General features: G+C 48.7%; 1 protein-coding gene across 2 annotated transcripts in view; it reads left to right on the plus strand.

The window, feature by feature from the left end:
* svp (COUP transcription factor 2) overlaps positions 1 to 20,860 on the plus strand; it is a 152,758-nt gene extending 131,898 nt beyond the window's left edge. For both annotated transcript variants that reach the window (XM_050189338.3, XM_050189339.3), the window contains one exon: positions 14,944 to 20,860. In XM_050189338.3, coding sequence (XP_050045295.1) covers positions 14,944 to 15,218 — 275 coding nt within the window. In that variant the 3' untranslated portion in view covers positions 15,219 to 20,860. The remainder of the gene's footprint in view (positions 1 to 14,943) is intronic.
* Positions 20,861 to 21,385: the final 525 nt, after the last annotated feature.

Genomic DNA, 21,385 nt, shown 5'->3' on the forward strand with positions numbered 1-21,385 from the left:
ACACCCCAGATACCACGGACATCTACGCTTCGTTTCATAATGATGCATCACTGAAGTCCATTGGAGCGCTATACGGCTGGTGTGGAGCTATATAGCTCCGCGTGAAAGCATTGTCAGCAGTCCATATAGCATTCTTGGGGCTCATTGTAGAGCGGAAAAGCAGGCCTCACTCAGTACCTCAGTAAATGGAAAAAGAGTGCAGTCGCAGGCGTCACTGCGTAATCTACGAGAGACGGGTCACCATATTCCAATAGGCTACCGGGCCGCAGTGTCGTTACTACAAGCGAGTATGCGCACGGGGTCACTCGATCTGCCCACGGCGGCGTCCGCACTCTATTCTCATTGCGTTTTCTAGAATCGACTCCTCGATAGTCTCCGCTCTCTGGCTTGCTAACACATGCTAGCTGAGTAGCATAATCGACTGAGCACGTCAGCTTGTGACATGTGGCAACGAAGAAACGGTCACAAAAGGACCTTAACGAGCGCTTTCCATTCACTGTAAAAATAGAACAAGCAGAAACAGAACAAACGTGCTTTATTTGTCTTCGGGTTTACTCCGCATTAACAACAGTACAAAAGAGGGGATCCCATATACAGTTGAACTTTATTGGGCATAAAATGCGAAACGCGCTCACTTTCACTGAATCGACGAGCGCTTGCTGTAGGCGCAGAATATTCTGATCAGTGAACACACCCTGAAGAAGGCCAGTGCGGACCCTATGCGTGCTCTAGTGGATGGATTATGCCATAGATTTGCGCAAGCGTGCCTCCTGGCGTGCTTGCGTATAGATCTTTATATATACCTCCTCATTTTTAGAGCAGTTTCACGCCTTTCTGAGCACAGGCATTATGGCGGGTAGTTTTCGTGTCTCTGCGCCTAGACTTAGTTCGCTAACCCTATGTGTCCTTCTCCCACTATCTTATTTGCCCTGTTCATTTCTCCGTTTTACCATGGAACGTTGAGTTCATAACTATAAATGGACGGTACTTTATAAATAAACCAAAAGAAAACCAAGTAAAATGATTCCCGTCTTACGGAAAGATGCCAAAGATCGAACGTTTTCTTTTTCTTTATTTCTTTATAAAGTGTATGGCGCCTCGGAACGATCGAATGCTCACCAGTGACGCGTCCAAGGCATGACGAGTGCAAGCAAGCTTGGTTTTCCTTTATGTGTTTCTCCTTGTTGTTTGCGGCCGCAAGTGCACCTCGAACACGGCAGTTCTTTGCGTGAGTTCTCCAGCCAGCTGCTATACGAGCGCGCGTGGCGACCCCCTGGCAGGAGCGCGTGATCGCGTGCTGGCGGTGATCGCGAAGCGTATGCAAATTAGGCGCGATCGCCCGGGCTCTTTGCCCGGAGTGCGCAAGTAGTAATTAGCTCTCGCGAACGAGGACGCATTAAATTCATTAGCAGAATCATAATTCAGATGAAAGCAAACTACCGCTTGGTGGAGAGGAAAACACACACACACACAGCGATGGTAAGAAATGAGTTGAAACAGAAGTTTCGAATAAATGTGAAAAACGCGAGCACTTTAACCTCGCCCTGGTCCACTGTTTGAACGAACTTCTTTTTATTTAGTAACTTTTACGTTCTTTTATTCCCGAGAAAGAAAAGGGAGTGGGATGTTTCGAGGGTTGCTCGAAGAGGGCGGGTACGCAATTATGAGCCGCAAGTGAGAAATTCGGCACTTTTTTCGGGCTCCACGATGAGAACTCTCATGAATTCGCGCCGCTTTTTAAATCGAATCAGGCTGAATGATTTCTCGAGTTACTTCTGCTCTTTCCTCGCCCTGCTCTTCCCACTCACTGCTTTCGTCATGATAGATGCACGGTTTCTTCATTAGTCGGTATCGCACTTTCTCAACTTGTTTCTTTGTGTTCCTTTCTATCACCATCTTCAAATGAAGGAAAAAAAAAAAGAACGGAAAGAACGAAAGAAGAGAGCGATTTTGAGAACCGATGAGATGGGTATGATTTGTTGCCCGTTTTTGTTCTTCAATTTCTCCTTAGGTTGTATTGCGCACATGCGCTGAAACAGTCTGAGTAGAGTGCGGAGCGCTGAACGTTATGGAGTTCGCATACACTCTTAAATCATCGAGCGCTTCATGAACGCGTCTACGCGCTTGGGCCTGGCGATGTTTCCATGCTGCGAAAAGATACACAGCATGGTGAAACTGGCGTAGCGGTGGCTTCAAAGAAATAACGAACGTTCTTCTAAACTTTATTTTTCTGTCTTTCTGATTCCAGATTTGTTTCGAATTGTGTCTCAAAACGTAGTCGATCTGTACTTACATAAGCGCGTCGCTAAGATATTCGGTGAGTGCGTGCGATGAATTATACGTTCGCCATCTGATCTATACTAAGCTCCCGAAAGAAACTATTTATGTCGTTAACTTCTTCTTTTTAGAGTTAATCATTTCATTCGCTCATTCCATGAGCATCAATTTGAGAATGGAGAATGCTTGATGTATGCTACATCATTTCAGAGCGCGCTGGTAGTATGTGTGAAACGCTGGATAGGTCAAAGATAGGTCAAAGCGCAAGCGCATTTAAAATGTGCAGGAGTGCAGTCGCTTCTGATCACTCTATATTTCGACATTCTTATATATTCCGATGGTCATCCCCGCTGAAGCTAAACGGCCGAAATGTGAGCTTGGGTGCTATGCAGAATGGCTCGAGTTTGGCAGAGAGGGATTTCCGCGAGCGTTGGGCACGCCCTCAGATGAATGAACTAATGGTATTAAGACATAAAATTCGACCCTCGGCACACTTCCAGTTTCACTGGCTTGTCTAGATTCACTCTTAGGTTATTATCGCTTGGGCGTTACCTCATGGGTGGCCGAAGAAAAAGGAGTCGCGTGGTCAAGGCGCGGGTGTCTTTCAATTGTTTATCGTTCCACCTGTGCAAGTAAGTGATAGAGAAAAAAATATCTTTTAACGTATTCGAAAGAAAAGATTGGTGTAAGAATGCGCCATGTCTGCACTGTTCGAATTCGGTGGTGGTTAGACAGATAATGTCCGAAAGAGGGGGACACGCCCGTGACGTGTCCCAGAAAAGAGCGGCAAGCGGCTTCAGCCGAGTGCGCAGATAGGTAGCGGGACAGGTCACGGGCATTGCGATACTGCGTTGATAACAATAAGCGGCTCCGGTGCGTAACACTGCCCAGTCTTCTGCGTTTGAAACGAGGCATTAAGCGGCGTGCGCAGGGGGCGCGCGTGTTCACATACGAGGCTTTATCTCGACATTTGATTGTCTGCTACTTTCGCGTCGTTGCGCACTATCTTTCTTCATTGGACAGTTTTAGTTGGGCGTTCGCAACAACCCACGTACGCAGCTCGCGAGGTCGAGGGTACGTAGCAAAGCGCGCCCCCACGAAACGGCAGTAAGTTGGCCCGACGCAAACGTGGAGAAGGGGATTGCTGGCTTGCACTCGCAAGAGCCGGTACTGTGCTACTTACCGCCGCGATATGCCAGCTTCTGAAACTGTGTAGCCAATGTGAGCCGCCACGAAGTCGAACCACAAGCCGGAGCCATATCATGGGCAAGAGCCACGTCGAAAAATGCGCTCTCGTGGACACGCGAGAACACGTGAGAACGTCCCACAAAGCCCGTTGAGCCCGCAGCGGACGCTAATCAGCTTTTGAAAAGCGGTGGGTACACGCAAGAGACCACGCGTGCTCCTGCGTACTGCGCATGCGCACTGTCGCCTCCGCGGCTTTTCTGCGTACGCAGAGCTGCTGCTGACGCCCAGTTAAAACCGTCTATTGACTGCCGTCTAGCAAACTCAGGCCATATAGTGTGTAAATCCGCGGGGCATCCTGCAGTAGCACCGCTGCGGTACGACTTGCTTCAACAATTCGGGAAAGAGGGAAGTTTGCTGTAAAAGTTTGTTGCTTATCAGGTTGAACTTCTTAGCAAAGCGCAGTATGCACGTAATTTCGTGACCGCGAGCCAACTCATTCCATGAGGCTGGAATTTTGTGTTTCCTGTCTGGTTATCTCTTCCTTGAGCCAGAGCCAATTATGGTCTCGGCATTAGTAATCTTCGTTTGGCATTGTACCAGTGTTATTCTATGGAATGATTGGTACGACCTGCGGCTGTTTTTGCGCGTTAACGGCGATAATTATTAGCACCAAGCGACAGTCCTCCCTGTTATTATTATTCCGCAAAGCGCTGTTATCTTATGAAATCGCGAATGTTGGTCGTGCATAAATTACGTCGGGAGAGTATTCCTGCCATGTGGCAATTCCTTTTTCTTTGACTTGTCGCGTTCCATTTCTAAATATTCTTTCTCGCGTTCCTTACTTCGAGGTGGTTTTTGGTTAAGGAGATAATAGGAAAGAAAAGGAGAGTTGATGAAATCCGTTTGGCCGTCTCAATATCGCTTTACTGCGGAACGATGAAGCAAGAGTGGCTGATTGGGTTGCGATAGGGAATTTCGTGGAAATGAAAGAGTAGTTGCCTAACAGAAACTGTATTGTCCGCCAGCGCTCGGACATAGGGCACTGTCATTCTCAGTCTGTCTTTAGATTTCTTAAAATTTAATCTCGCATCGGCCCTTCAGTTCCAATAAATCGCCTTCAGTATATATATCTACATACTTATATTATTTAGAACATGTGAGACGCGTTCCGCGAAGCGATGCTGATTTGTTTCTACCGCATCCACATATGTAGAAGGCACGATGAGTTTATCGGTACCCCGCCGACGAAGCAGGGTAAGTTTCCACTGACTTAACTCGTTATTTATCCTTTGCGATAAAAACATAGGGGAGGTAACTTTAGAGGCAGCGGAGTCAAATTTAGCAGACGCTATCGGGCCTGCGTACAAAAGAACCAAAGCGAAGCTCGCATTCCGCGCATGCGCAGCACTCCATGTGCTGTTTGACGGTTACGAAACAATACCTTTAGCGCACGCAAGCTTTTAGAGCGCAGCTCTTAGGCGCCCGTGCCTTCGATGAGCGTCGGTGGCGTAACCGAGCGAACGAGCACAGTGAAAGATGAAAGAGCGAACGCGGAGCGAGGTATGAAAGACGCGAACCGTGAACTGCGGAGACCAATGAGACCGGCCTCTTCAGTGACGTGCGCACGGTGCGTACTCGTAACTGGCTCAAGCCGGACCGCTCGTTTCGTACTATATATCGTCTGCCCGCGTCAGCTCTCGCTCGTACTTGTTTAGTTTGCTTGGTTTGGTCTCGTTCGCGCTTGCTTCAATTGTCATGGTTTGCGATCGTTTTCCCATCGATTACGCTGGAACATTCGACGGGTCATGTATTACATATAGCCGACGCGCTTGACCCGCAGATCAAAGTTTCGACTATTGCCGACTCTGCTACATGTTTCTCTCAAATTCTTTGCCTCAGTATATCGCGAAATGAAAACGCCTATAGAGCTGCGCTCAAATTTCGTGTTAGGGAGTATCGTAATCGCCGGTGATTTCTTTTCCTGCCTAAATTTTCTAAATTTCTTTACAAACTTTTCGTTGTAGACACGGCCCTGTGGCCGTCGTGTACTCACCGTCCTTCGAGTTCTCTGGCGAGGTACGCAATCACGTGTTCGCGACCGCCCCCCAAAATAACGCACGATAACCGCAGCTTGTACTCTTTATCCGCACGGTAACGTCGCCAGCGCAGTTCTACTCACGCGCAGTTCGGCGAGAGTTGGCTCGACGCCCTGTATACGCATAATAGGGATCATTCGCATGCGTACGCGCACCGCGGAAGGGAAGCAGGCTCGCACCTGAATAGCGGCGAACTGCCTGGTTACCGCACAAACGCCGCGGCCTCGCACAATTTGGCGGCGCGCATCCACTTTCGCTGGACACCTGCGCAACAGCCGCCTAAATAGCCCCTCGACGAAGCTCCTCGTCCACAGTGTACCCTCTCCTTTCGGGCTGAAGTGCAGAGCGGGCGGAATCGAGCGCGGTCACTAAGCTTGCAGCTAAACTAATTTCCGTCCCTTTGGCGACCACCGCGCGGTGTGCCTTCGCGTGCGCCTCGTGCAAGCGCTCGGTGCAATGATAATCGCGTTGGTGGTCTGTGTAGCAGTGGCTTCGTTTACATATAGCGCGCCCTGAAACTGTGTTGGTAACGCTAGGGAGCCCTTTTTCCTATAGAGGGACCCATGTACGTTAAATCCATCTGGCATCCATTGTCTGGAAGCAGGCTACCTTGAATGGGGCTGCGCTTAAGTGGTGGGCGCTTACTAGTTTTGTAAGCTGCATGTCTATGCTAGGAGTGTGCTAGTGCGACCGTTGCAGTAGTATTACGGAAGCAATTATTAGATCAGGTTAGGTTAAGAGATTCTTTCGCAGTGCTCAGGAGTAGAGTTCCTACTCAGGAGGTGATCACCACTCCGCCACGTCCAGTAATTTTGAAGAATATGGCTTCCGCAGTACTTAAAGGCAAGCAAGCAAACAAGTATACAAATAAGTGCAGAAACAAGTAAACAAATCAGTAAACAAACAAACAATCTTTGCATCGTTCTGACGCAGTTGCCGGTGTTATGCGCGATCCATAGTGAGCTAGATGCGAAGCACGGTGAAAAAAAAAAAGAAAGAAAGAAAGGAAAGCACGGTCTCCGATTTCCCTTGCGTCTCCTGTGGCCCGTGCCTTACATTAACGTTACTGCGGCCTCTGTCGTTCACCAGTCGTGTACTTCTATTTACTCTACAGAGAGAAGCAACAAAACGAAAGGGAAAAACATAAGTTTGCTAACAATGTACTCTTGATTGCGCATGTATGACGGATATTTTCTCTCTACGCGATCCTCTAAGACTTGTTCTTATAAGAGGGGCAACATAACGCGCCGGCGGCCTTCACTTACTTAAAACTCTTCGCGTTATCTTAGGGCTGCTGGCGCTCGCTAAGAAAAAAATCCTGGCATCGGCTGATCTCACGTGGAAGCCAGCTAAAAGCGTTAATGAAAGAAAGAAAACAGAGAAATGTCCCAGAATTGGGGAAAGTAGCTCAGTATGTAATAGCAAACACGAAGCGTTGCAGTGGTTGTTACAGTATATGTACGTATACGCCAACTCTTATCAACGTTGTCAAGTTTAATCACTTTCGCCGAGTTTTCTTGTTATTATTCTCGTCCCTACGTTTCTTTGCGCCTCGTGTCGCAGAACTTCACGGGCTGTCCTTCGTTATCGCGCACGATCGCAAAAACGAGACAAGCAACTTTGTTTCTTTTTCTTCCCTAAACCGCGAGCGTTTCCCAACATCACCGGCGTGTGCTGCGGGTGAGCCGACGCAGTTCGCACGCGGTCAGCACAGCAGACGGGGCGTGCAGACGCGCACGCATGCGGCCGCACCAGAGATGGAGTCGGCATAAACGGGCGATTAATCACGCTTCTTTCCCGACGCGCGGACGCAGCCCTGTCGCAACAGTGATGCCCCTTTGTTTTTTGCCCGCATAACCCCGCGGCAGCGCCGTAAGGCTTGACGACTGGAACAGCGGCGCCGCCTTGCAGTGATTTCTCACACTCGCACCGCGTGCCGCACACCCTAGCAGGACGCCCCGCTGAAATCCCAAGAGGCCTGTCTGTCGGCGGCGACCCGGCGCACGAAAGCGGCGCACGCGCGGCGTTTCCGCGCGAACTAATGCGTCTGTCGCCTCGGGGCCAGAAAACCATACGCGGTATTTGCGCGTAAAACTAGACCGCGGCGAACGCGACGCACTGATAGAGAAAGCGATTAACCGCAGCAAGCTCGTGAATTCTCGGCCGCATATGCACGCTTCGAGCGGTTCCTTTTGTAAGTTGAGGTCGCCGTCGGCTGTTCGTTTTGGTTCTGTTTTACGAAATGTAGGTAAAGGAACGAATGGTCAAAAAAAAAAAAGAAAGACAAGAAGAAAAGTCAAAATGAAAGAAAGAAAAGAAAAGAAGAAAAAGCTCGTTGCAAACAAGACACTGCTTTTGCTGACAGTTGTTTGCTAAAAGCGAGTAATATAATTCCCGAATGGCGACATCTAAATCTTTAAGACACGAACAAAGGAAATACATATTCAGAGCGTAACACTCCGGCTGGTCCATGCGGCAACCATATAGCGAACTTCGCGTTTGCTTTTGCGCAGTGGAGGCATCGAGAATTGCGCGATTGTTATGCAAGTTACACGGCGTCGTTCTAGCAAAGCCGATAACGCCCGCTTCGGACTGGTAAGGTGATCTGAGAGCCGGGAAACACGAGGCCGAGAACGTGTAACACGTGTGCAGAGCTGTATTGAAAAAAGAAACGAAAAACTGTTTATACAGTGCCCACCAAGATTATAACCAACGGGCGAACTTGCTTATGCTGCTTAAAAAAAAACAAAAACAAACGAAATAACTCTGGCCCTAGTGAGCAGTATAGGGTATGTGCGCATCCCAGCATACGGAGCGCTGTATCACATTAAGCGATGCGCACTTCAATGCAAGAAGAATGAAAAGAAGAAGCAAATCGGCGTGACGCCAAATCCCCAGTTCGTATCCCGACCAGGATTCATTACAGGACGGCAAGCACCTAGCGTTCCCTGGATATGCCCATCTTATATTACTGTTCTGATTTTGTTCTTAGCGCGACTGTTAGCAACACGTCCGCACAAGTGCATGCAAGGCCTCTATGACTGCCATTTTTCTTTATACATGTACTTTCTTTATTTAATTTGGTTTTCTGTTTATTTGTATATTTTTCTTTATTTATTTTTTTGTCACGGTACCACGTCGCCCAGCTTTCCTGTCCAGTGCATCCGGCGGCACGCCTAAAGCAAACGCATGCTGTACGCATAAGAGCGTTGCGGGGGCCTTGGGGGAAAGAAGTGTGCGGATGGCTGGAAGAGGAGGGCGGGAGTTCGCGAATGCACAGCAACTGGCCATTGTAGATTCCTAATGAGGAGGACTCTTGAGCTCTCGTCTTCGCCTCGCTCCTTCCAATTATTCCGCGCCTAATTGAATACGGAATCACACTTGACGCTGGCGCGAGCACGCGTATAGCGAGGTCCCGGCCACAGCGGACTAATCTGCAACTCGCACTCTCGAACCGTGCCCAGCATTTCTGAACAGGGGACGCCACAAACAGAGACGCAACAACAGCTTTGTTTGTGTATGCGCTCATTTATTTGTCGCTCTTTACTCTTCGTGGGGGTGGCTCAGTGCAGACAGGTTCCTTCTCTCTTCCTCTTTTCTTCTTTTTTTATTCGCTAAATAAAAAATGTACCTTACTGGAGGCGCTGCACGTTTGGCTCGCCGCCGACAATATTTACACAGCGCGTATGGGCGATGCTAGAATGGTTGATTTATTTTAAGGTGCCTCTTCTTTCTTTTCTTTTTTGTCCAATCATCTTCCTAGCAGTAAAGTACACATTGAAAAGCTGAACGACGGTGTTGATTGGAGTGTCTATTGAAGGCGGCAAACTGAATGCCATGCGATAGAAGTGCTGCTAATAATTTTGAGTGGGAAAAAAAAAAAGATAAGCTGCACGATGAAGTGCCTTATTCCAGCTCTGAGGGACAAACTATATTAGTGACTCCTTGCTGAGGTGTGCTTTCAATGAACCGTAATTTGCGGCTTATCTATGAACGGTAATGATATTGATAGCAAACATGCCTTTATATTATTTCATTTTATTTTTTCTCACTTCTCTCCCTGACGCTCGAATGCGCGCGTGTTTACTTTGCTTTCAGCAGTCGTCTTTTCACATGTGCCGCCATCTGTCGCTTCTAATTTCGTTCTGAATGGAAGAATAACAAACGCTGCGCCAGCGTAATATAATTAGCGCCCCAGCCACTCGCCACTTTGCTTCTTGCGACTGCTTTAATGCCTCCCGCGCGAGACGAAGTCATGAATATTCAGACAAGGACGCGAACGGCCGGTTGGTTCTGTGGTCTATACAAACGGCCAGACTGGACAAGCGAATTATGCCAGCGTCAATTCTGGGACGTGCTTTTGAGTCCGCGGCTGCTTATGCGGGCTGTATACGTGTTCTCTCCGAGCGTGCGCATCGTTTATTACTACACGCCGCTCTAAAGTATACGGTGTTTGTGCGAGTTTGTAGCACGTTCTGTGGGGTCCATTTCCTTCTGCTCTTCGAATTGTCGTCTTGTTGTTAGCGATGTTCAGAAACGTTTTTTTCTGAAAAAACAAAAACACAAGAAAGACAAAAGAAAAGAAGAGGAAAAGAAAGCAATCTGACCACTTCCTTTGACACCTAGTCAGAACAGCAGTGTGATGACTTTAAACATGCAGCAAATATACATTCTACACATTTGTATTGTTTTGGCAGGTGGCGCTTCATATTCATTAGGCTTGTTCGTTAGCACGACATTGTCATTTGCAGGCTCTCAGACTCTCTTATTGGTCACAGCTGTATCAAAAGTAAAAAGAAAAAAAAAGAAACTCACTTTTATCATTTCCGTAGGACCTATTAGCGTTTTCCAGGCGACGCAATTTATGCCGTTGAATGTGCGCCATACACTTGACAGGGACACCACGTCACGCCACGTCACGTTACGTCACCGCCTCACGTCACGTAAGCGTGCCATGGAGGGATTGTTGCCCACCGGTGCTGCTATAGATGAAAATTTGTTTCGGAGACATCGCACCTCAAAAGGCGAGCTCGGATACGAAATGGAGGCAACACAAACCTATTTGTCCTTGTCTTGTGCGGCTGTCTCGCCCTTCAGAAGTCATGCGACGCCAACAAGCCCAACGTCGCGCACTGTCGCCAGACGGTACAGGAATCATCCTTATAATTATTTTGTGCCGCTATCACATGCACAAGACACAGATAATAAAAGGGGGGGGGGGGTGCGAAAGGAGCCGGCTGCCAACTAAGAGCGAGCAGAGCGTATTCCTACTGCGTCGAGCTAAAGGGAAGGAAAGAACGCGGAGAAAGAAGCAGAGGAAACAAAAGACGACGCGCGGCAAGGACCATACAGTAGAAGTCAGAGTCAGCACGATGGTAAAAAAGAAATATAAAGTCGTGACGTGACGCGTCTGCATCACACGCATATATGGTCGGTCTCCTTCGCACCCGCGACGACAACATCAGACCTGCGTAGGCAAAAGTACGGAACGTAACCAGACATACGCGCGTAATCACCAGAGCTGTATATGTATAAGAAAGGGGCCGCTGCAAAAACACGACAAAGAATAGTGTTTTTCGCCAAGTGCCACTAAGCTGGGATTTTCTCCCCTCCTCCTTCATTTCGCTCTTATTCATGAAGTGCGGTGCCCCTCACGCCTATTCGTCCCGCCGGCACTCTCGCGTTAATTGCTTTAATTGTGCGGCACAGCTTACGCTTGCCGTCTGTCTTTTCGAGAATGAAAAGAAACGAAGAAAGGAACGAAAGCGAGAAAGCGACAACAGCATGCAGTAGCGGCAGGAGCAGCGACACCGCAACGCGGCTCGTCGAGCTTGTTTTAATTAATAAAGCAGGGAGGGACGGCGGGACCCGAGCGACACGACCCCCGTCTTTTCTTCGGCGCCCGCCTCTCGTTATAAGCGCACTCTGGCATTTTTATTTGTAATCTCGACTTCTTATTCCCCACCCCCACCCCCCTCGTGTTTCCGTCACGCTTTGTCTCGCCGTCCTCCTCGCCCTCCAACCAGCGTTTCTATGTTCCCTCGCTTTCTCGGTGGTGAGCCTCGGGGGCATTTGGGGGCAGCGCTGCCCTGAGAAGGAAGCAAGCGAACAGGGTGCTAGATTGAACGCTGGAATACAAGGCGTCGTCGCGCTTCCGTTTTCTGACGCTTTGTCGCCGCCAGCCGCGCCCTCCAGATCGTAGGCGCCTTGCGCTGGCTCGGCGCACGCTTTGTGTCCGCCCCCACCGTGAAACAGCTGCGATTGTTTTGTCTACGCGCCGAGAAGCTGTCACCGGGGGACTTCACGCGATTCGTCTCACGGCATATATATATATATATATGTGTGTGTGTGTGTGTGTGTGTGTGTGTGTGTGTGTGTATGTATGTATGTATGTATGTATGTATGTATGTATGTATGTATGTATGTATGTATGTATGTATGTATGTGACACGCGCGTTGTCGGCTGCAGTGTGGCGCTATAGGAGGAGACAGCGAGTGCCGCAAGCTGCGAATGATGCTAGGGCAAGGGGGATACGCTTTTGCGGTGTAACTGCCCACATTAGAGGAGCACGTTCCTTTTTCCCCAGCGTGACAAAGGGAATCCCTCGTCTTCCAACCGTAGAGTGAGCGCGAGTAAGTGTGCCATGAACGAGAAAGAATTAAGTCTGCCGTTGGTCAAGCTTGCTTGTTCGTCATCCTGACCTGAATTCCTTTTTCTCCAAAGCGTATGTGAGACTGCAGCATTAGCAGCAGTATATACATTGAAGAAATCAACCAATCAATCAATCAGTCAGACAGTCAGTCGATCAAACAATCAGTTACTTATCAAAACAGTTAATACAGCTATTAGGAAGAGCACCGGGAACGCCTTCTCTAGCCAGCTCCTCCTCCTCCTTCTACAACAACAACAGCAACAACAACAACAACAACAACAACTACTACTACTACTACTACTACTACTACTACTACTACTACTACTACTACTACTACTACTACTAATGATGATGATGATGATGATGATGATGATGGTGGTGGTGATGATGCCAGCTGAATACCGAGAATAGCGGACTAAAAGGAGGTCGCGAAAATTATCTGCAGTAACTCTTGCTCCAGGGGCCGGTGATTCGGGGTATTGGTTTCCGCTACTCGCAGTCACAGGCTGGTGAAATGACTGTAGCCATCATTTACTCTACGACATCGACGCTGCACTTGCGTAAGCGGGCACACACTCTTCGAGAGCGCATAACTGCTCTGTGGTAAAATGGAACGAACGTTGCAGGCCATCAGACCTGAATTTAATAGCGTCCCGGACAAGCCGTGGCTCGGCACCTGCCCTATAGCTGATCACGACTTGACCTTTTGGCCTCGGGAGTGAGATCGCCCGCCTCCGCTTAATTCTCCCTCCAGTCCACAGCGTGTTCCTCTGGCCATTGTCTTCTTTCTTAAATTCTTTTGTTCCCCCGGACTCTCGACGCTTCTTGCATTCGTGGCCCAGATGAGAAATCAAGACTACCGCCAGCACCATTTTGTGACTCACCGCTTGTGGTTTTGACGTGGGACGAGAATAGTGGGGTTATATTGCGGGGACCGCGTAATATAGCGAGCGCCGTCCCGCGACCAAGCAAAGCAAAAGTAGTAGTAAAAGAAACGAGTACATGAGCAGTTTCGTACAAGCGTGCCGATCTTGGACGAAACGGGACCATAGCTGCAGCAGCGGGCTGGTAGTTTTGGTTGTGGGCGGTTGAACATATACGGGCATAACGGGAACGCCTGCGGTGCTGAACCGCTGACGAAGGCGCCCGCCAAGCGCCGGGAAGAAAATGACGACGTCGACGTGTGTGCGTTGTACGCCGTAAAAAGCTGCGCTGCGCAGTGCGTGTCCACGTACCGCGCAGTAAAACAGTGAGCAAAGCAGTGACGCGCAACACGCCCGTATTGCCGTAGCACCAGCCGCGCGCGCGCGCATTATAAAGGATTCTTAACGATGCCCGAAAAGGTCCCGCGCCGTTTAACCCCGACGGCCGCGGCACAGTACACGCCGGGGGTCAGCGAAGGTCACAAGGTGAACGCGAGAGAGGAGAAGAAGAAGTCGTATATATGTATATGCACGCGCGCACGTACGCTTCGCTAGCCGTCCACCACCGCCCTCCCGAAATAGCAACGCATAGTAGTACACCGCCGCCACCCAACCAACGGCACGGCGGCTGGAGGAAGCTCTCAGCCTCCATCTCGACCGAGCGCACACAGTGCAGTGGAGAAGGGTGTGTAGTATATGCACGGACGAAGCGCGCGCTGCCCGGCCCTCCCCTCTAATCTTCGGCGCGAGACAGCGCGTGCGCGGGATACTGGTCCTCGGACAAGATGCTTACACCCCTGGCCAGCTAGACGATAACGCGGGGAAACCAAGAGAGAGAAATAAAGAAAAAGCAGGGGCTTCTCGCGACCAGCTTGGGCGGCTGCTCCGCGCCGGTTCGGCACTGGTGCCGTGACACAAGACGTCGGGATCAATTAAGCGCACGCGGCCGGTCCCGCGGCTCTGTGTAGAACCGTTAGACACATGCGTTCGACCTAGCAGTATTATGGTGTTCTTTTCCTCTATTGTCCTGCTTCTTTTTTGTGTCTGCGTGCGTGTGGTCGGACGAACTGACGGCTTACATGCTTCACCTCTCTTGCTTTGTCGACCGTAAGTGAATAGCCTGTCCTTTTATTTTCTTTCTTCCTTTTTCTCTTTTTTTGTTCTATTTGCACCGTGTCTTTGTCGCCGCACAGTACTGAGATGTCCATTACCATTGTAGTCCGTTCTATACGTGATTTACCTATGCTTAACAAGAATATCGGCGAAGAATGCAGGAATATGCCTTTTGCTGTTTTCACCGAAAAGCTCGTGCTCGCCGTCGTCGCTGTATTCCTACGTGCTGCCTGGACAAGGATTTACAAAGCCGATCATATGTGCTAGATTTGTTAGCAATAACGGTCCAGGCCAATCGTGACAGCGAAGGCGACGATAACGATGGCGTCGGCCAGCAGCGCACGCTCTAAGTGTAGTTGAAAATCTAGCACTTAATGATGGTGGATAATTAAAGGCAGCTCGAACAACGCGTACAGAGCAGGGATCACGCCAGACGAGTTGGCGACGGTACTCGTCAGGTGTGACCAAGGAGAAAGCACTCATTATGCGTGGTCCCCCTTTCTCCTCGTTGTTCGCAATGTCTTTAATCGTGACACAGCCTTTGCGATCGAAAAGCATGCGAATCCATCTACGAGACAGTATTGTATTCTTACCGCGTTCGTGTGCCGTAGAAGAAAAACGCGTCGCCGTTGACCAACCTTAGCGCTACCTTAACCTATCCTCCTCTTTTTTCTTGTTCTCCACCCTATGCAGACGCCTGCGGCCTCTCGGACGTAGCGCACATCGAAAGCCTGCAAGAGAAGTCCCAGTGCGCGCTCGAAGAGTACTGCCGGACGCAGTACCCGAACCAGCCGACGCGGTTCGGCAAGCTGCTGCTTCGGCTACCCAGCTTACGGACAGTGAGCTCGCAGGTCATCGAGCAGCTCTTCTTTGTGCGCCTGGTGGGCAAGACGCCCATCGAGACGCTGATACGCGACATGCTGCTGTCCGGCAGCTCGTTCAACTGGCCCTACATGCCGCTCCAGTGACCTCCGTCGGGGGTCCACGCGACGTTGGACCCCTGGGCATCCTCACTGCTGCCCACTGCCGCGCCCCTCTGGCAACCGCTGGCCACGGGCCCCGTCGCGGCCACCAGTCCGCTGGCTGCCGAGACGGCGGCTGACGTGCTCGGCATGCCTCAGGACCCGTTCCGGAGGAACGGCAAGCAGCTGTGACCTGCTCCTTGGAGCGAATCGTGAGACATCGCGCGGCCAACCCATTCCACCCGGTGTGTTGTTTAGGCAGCGACGCTAAGAAGGTCTTCGGAGCGAGTTGTCGGTTGAAACGGTGCGGCCACGACGTCCTGCAGCGGCTACCAGTGGCCGGCAGCATCTTGAGGTTCTTCGAAATCCTGGTCCTCGAAGTCATGCCTATGGTCCCGGCCTGTGCTAAAGCAAGGTGACCATCCGCTCGGCGCAATCGGCGCGTTGTTTAGGAAGCGTAGCAAAAGACCAAGAAGTGCGCGGGACGAGTTGGCGACCAGAAACGGTGAACTTACAATGTTCAGCTTCTTGTGGCCGGTGGCTTAATGTTCCTCGACACCATTGTTCCCTCAGTCATACCTGTGATCCTGGCTTACCGTAAGAAAACCTCCAGCAGCTTCCGGACACATCATCCACGAAGTCGTCTTGCCCGACGCTCTTGTGCGAGTTTGCGGCAGCTGCTGTCCGCTACGCGCTGTCGAGGGTTGTGAAGAGGAAGCAAGGTATATTGCAAAGAAATTGCCTGGTCTCGAGCCACACAGAACGTCCGCGTGGAAGCTGCAGAACTGAATTTGAAAGCCATGCAAAAGAAGAAAAGAAAAAATCAGCGTAGGGGAAATGCTACATCGTACAGGGTAGGGCGCTTGCAGCTCGCTCATTTCCGGCTGTTTTGCGTTGGTTCTTTGAACTTAATGCCGCAGCGCAAGAAAACATGTTTGGTAGAGGTGACGAGATCTGGCATGCGTGGCCCGCGAGTGATGTTCTCAGCCATCCACGCGTGCTGTTATCAAAGAAGAGAAATTATCGGCCTTGGAGGAAGCCCCTGATGAGTTCGAACCGCCGCGTGTTACGAGAGTCCCGAGCAGCGTCGAATTATAAGACCTTACAGTAGTTTTGTCAAGATCAGCTTCTGGTTCTTGTGCTTAGACTTTGACCACTGACCGGTGTTTATCTACGCGGAGAAGCTCGTGTCTAACCGTTAGCGTGCTGAAGCATAGTGACAACCAGACGTAGTGCCACGTTTCACATCTGCTTCCAGACCACCGGTGTTATCAGTGAGCTGGCCACAATTGATGTCCACGTCCGGTGACCGAGAATAGCCGACAGGAGCCAGAGTCACAGTGGACTGCGTGACGGTGCAGCACCAGGCGAACGTGAGCTTGTGAACATGCGTGTAATGAACACCGAAGATCAGGTACAGCTCAACGGTTTGGACCACAGTTCTTGCGAGTCGCAGAGAACAATCACGTTGTGCAGTGTGTGTTCGGACAATGCATCTTTTGTTCTTGTAAATATGTTAGTGACTGATGAGCGGACCAGAAAATGCAGTGAGCTGGACATGTTGCCGAGCAGGGCAAACGATAGCGCGATACCCTTTTCAGTGTACAGATGATGCATACATACTCGCTCTCTCTATTCCCAGAGTAATCTCTCGAAAGTATCGCTACTGTTTCTCCCATTGTCCGCTGAATCACTTCCAGCTCATCGCTTCGATACCATACCACAAGTCGCTTGATTGACCATCTTAGACGTTTCAAGTGATAATATAGGAAGTCGTATTCAAATGCTCGGCTTGCCTCGCGTGTCGAAGGATTCAGACCATGGGTGCCAAATTTACGCATCAAACCCTCGTGCGAAGGCCAAATGCTCATCCATTCTCATTCATTCATACTCTCGGAGTTTATCTTGCACGCGTAAGATAGGAGCTCGCGGTACTTTCGATTTATCTGCCCGCGTGTTACTGCAGCTTGTCAGTTGACTTCAAAAAGAAAAAAAAAAAAAGAAAATGCAGACAATAAAGGGGTCTGTGACAGTTAGGTGGTCCTAAAATGAAAAAAAGAACCTGTTATTAGCGTATGTCTTTGCGCCCTGTTCTCGGATTAATCCTAAATTTTTGAGTGGGGGCAGCCCGTGGAGTACAGGCGTACTGGCTCTTAGAATTGTCTTCAAAGTCACGTGGTTCCCACCTTGTACTCTAGACACGCCGTTATTCTAATTTGTCGTCCCACCCTGTCATCTCCTAGCTTTCGCAACCACATAAACATCAGTGCTGCTGCCAAATGAACGTAAGTGTCGCCGAGCATCAAATACGTAAGGGTAAAAACAAACAAATAAAGCATCCAGTCATAAGATCTAAAACTTAGAGTGCTGTTTCTCCATGCAGCTAAAAAAAATATGAATGTTGAAAAGTGCCGACTGTCTCATAAGCGCAGTATGTATGTCTCAAAAGCCCGGGGAAGTGAGCACTGGCCTGTTAGTAAACAGCGGTGATCTGGGAAGCTTCACGTGCACATTCAGGAGCAGGTGTTTAAGTAGCCCACAAGCAGTCTTCACTTTCACCTTCTTAACTCCAAATATGGAGCGACGGCCACGGAAACTACCTTTTTATTGTGCAAACTATTACCAAAAACCGCTGAAAGAACTGTTGTCGTTAACACAAATGATCAAACGTGGTGATGACAGAGTGTCTCCGTGTTACCGTCATAAGTGTACATCAACAGACGAAGGCGTTTATTGCCCCAATTTGATTACTGAAGTAACTCGCAAGCTCTAAATTCACACGATCTGTGAACAATGAACATTGAATTTTAGGGGAGTCGCCCTTGCGTTCCACAGTACATCTGACGAACATCTTTCGTCTGCTCCCCCAAAGCCGTCGCAATGTGTTCATCTATGTGAAAGTGTCCGAGGCACCCGACCAGTTCTGTCGACAATTTTATTTAGGAAGCTATAAAATCACTGTGGAAAGTGGCACACTCCCTGCGCGCAGCCCTTCCAGTTCCCTCAGTTTCTTAACCATAGCACCGGTACAGTGCGTGCTTTTGCGTGAACCACCGTGCGTCATCAAAAGCGTCTCACATCTCAGTGACTGCAAGTGTAACGACTGCTTGTGCCTCGTGCAATTTAGCAGTCGGTGATCTCGGCGACCTTCGACATCGTTGGTTACTGTATAGTTTTTCGCTCATTTTAACCCATCTCTCATAAGGACAGAGAGCCAAATTAAGCCGTACATGGAGACGAACACTCCACAGCCGAGCTGAATTCGTGCGTGTGTATTTCAATTATGTGTGCCTGTGTGTGTGAACGTTGTACACATTGTGGTATTTTATCAGTGTCGATACAGCGTCTTTGTCCCGTTCTATCTGCTCGCTTCTGCTTTGTGAACTTCTGACATTCTAGGCGAAAAGACAAGGAGGAAGTGTTAAAAAATAAAAAATATCGCCTTCTCTTAGCGCTGCGTTGACGGGTCTGGATCGTTCGATGGACTACAAGACTTATAAAATTACTGATCCCGGTTTTATCGAGAAAAAAATTTTAGAAAGAACAATTGTTTGCTCGTCCTGTTCGTTTGAGATACCTAAACTGGCTCGTAGCAACCTTGCTTTACGATGACATAGAGTGACTCAATGTTTACCTTGATTCTAAGGGAACGAAATCTTTCAAAGAGAGCAGAGACAGTAACACCGTGTCATACGTTTATCTAACTGAGAGTCTTCTAGTGGGCGAAAAGAAGTGATCAGAACCAAAGCACAGCGTACTTGCCTGTCGTATACCGCGTAGTCACAATATATTGTATACCGACTGCAGTAATACGTAGTCCGTTCAGGCAGCGCTTGGGGAGAGCGATAGAGGTTCAAGCCATCCAAAGCCGAAGCCTCGTTCATTGCGCACCTGTACTTTCAATCTTTACGCACCGCCGGAAACATTTGGCGCTGCTCATTTGTTGTTGGAACGGTTTGTACGACATGCGAATTACTTTCTTCGTGTCAATAAGCGGCCATATGTGACGGCAGACGTGGTCTGCAAGCAGCGAACCAGAGTGTGTTTAAGATGCACGACACCGAATGATCGCAGAGGTCCGGTTTTACTCAGCTCTGGACAGAGGGGAAACATTTCCGTTCTATGATCACGGAATTAGGAATTAACCCATACCAGCGAAAATACCTTACATGCTACATTAATGGTTACATGCGCTCAAAGCTCTATTTTATCTTCGCCTTTCCTCAGCAGCCAAATGTACGGAATCAGCGAACACTCTTTGTATGAGTGACGTTGTAGAAAAACTGGTGTTAGATACCGCGTAGTTGTGATTTGTACAAAGGGCTCCTTCATTATCCTGATTGCAGTGGCGGTAATTTGCAGAGAGCCTTAAGAATGTTGTTCTCTTTTTCCAAGTTTGGTCGACTTTATCAAACTACATGCCAGCATCTCTTGCACCGTTCGACCATCCACAAACCTGCCCGACCATCTTAAACAACGTTTCTGAAGTCTGATTTTTTCGTAGACATCGTTATGAAGAAAATAGTTTGCTCTCCATTTAGTAAGCGTTCTGCATACCTGCAAACATTATCCGTCAGGAAATTTTCTACTCAGCCATAAATACGGAACAGGAAATAAGGCTGCTCAGATAATCTTAGTCCGTAGAAATAGAAGTTGTAGCCTTGAAATCATCGCTTAAAGGGACACTAAAAAGAAAAATGATTTCTTCTGCATCAGTAAATTACTTTTCTGAGACACTAAAAACACCATTCTCACCACAATAAGACGCTTGGTTAGCCAGAAAAAGCGCAAGAACGAAAGACGGGTGGCGACGCCTCCTTGAAGTTCCCGCATCTGGTCGCTGTGACGTAATGGATTTTAATGGTATCTTCTATGACCTACTTACTTATACAGCGGTACTGATTCACTACATTGTGTTCTAAAGGAACCAAATATTAAACACAGCAAGTTTCGGTAACCTTTACTCAGCCAATGCGGTCCAAATGCGAAAACATAATTTGGAGTCCCTGGCGTCACACTGACGTACCGGCGTCGGGGTTTCGGCGCGAGATTCAAGTACTGATACTTCGACCTTCATTTCTTGATCTAATAATCAAACTATTATTTTGAAATGACTGCCTGCAGGGTTCTCAAACAATGCTTTATTAGCCTCAACTGATTTATTGCTTCGCTTTAGTGTCCCTTTAAGGAAAAGCGACGTTACACACGTTGAAACAGGTATAATGAAACCTAATAATAACTGTTAGAGTCCACCTGTTCTCTAAGTTCAGCCGTTGAACGCTGTCCGACACGACTTTGTTGCTCTTCGAGGTTATACGTCGAAACGGCCGCTCGGAGATGCTGCATATGACGCGGGCCAAGGTTATCCTGCACTGAGCTTCGAATTCTAGAGGCGTTCGTGCAAATCCTCAAGCGGTCCAGAGTACGTTCCTGCTGGTGTAATCAATTAACGTAGAAAAACAAAGAAAAAGAAAACAAACGAACGAACGGAAACGTTGCCTCTCTGCCCACCGTGGTTTTCATGTGCGCGTACCCGTGCTTCAAACTGAAGGTGACCCGCGCACTCACACCCACCAATTGGTTATTATATAGCGCAATGGAGAGGAGTGATACTGATCACAATAAAGTGCAATTTTTTTTTTCTCGAATACCGTCGTCCTGTGTTCAATTACGGCTGGCGATTTTTGCGTCCCGTGCCCACTCCGGAGGGCTTACAGGGCCACTAGGGGAATACAACGGCAAGGACGGAAGGAGTGTTCACAAAGAGGAAGGTTTTATTCGGTGTTTGTGTGTCTGTGCCTGCCTGATGCAAGAGATTGTTGTGTCACGGAAAGGACCGCTTGATGCTAGTCCCCCCTTGTTTGTTTTTTCAAAGAATCAACAATGTATACATACCTGCTAGTCCTCCCGAATGAATCGTAAAGTTTACGAATATAGGCTCGTTTTACGGCTTTGCGAATGTTGAGTCTAAAGGTAAAACATTTTTAATGAAGTGCATATGTGTCCCCGAAAAGGCGTGTGCTAAAGAGAAAGTTTAAAATTAAACTGCAACTGATCTACAACTACACACACACACACACACACACACATATATATATATATATATATGTATATATATATATATATATATATATATATATATATATATATATATATATATATATATATATATA

This window comes from Dermacentor andersoni, chromosome 2 (genome assembly GCF_023375885.2).
Source record: "Dermacentor andersoni chromosome 2, qqDerAnde1_hic_scaffold, whole genome shotgun sequence".
Lineage (NCBI taxonomy): Eukaryota > Metazoa > Arthropoda > Arachnida > Ixodida > Ixodidae > Dermacentor > Dermacentor andersoni.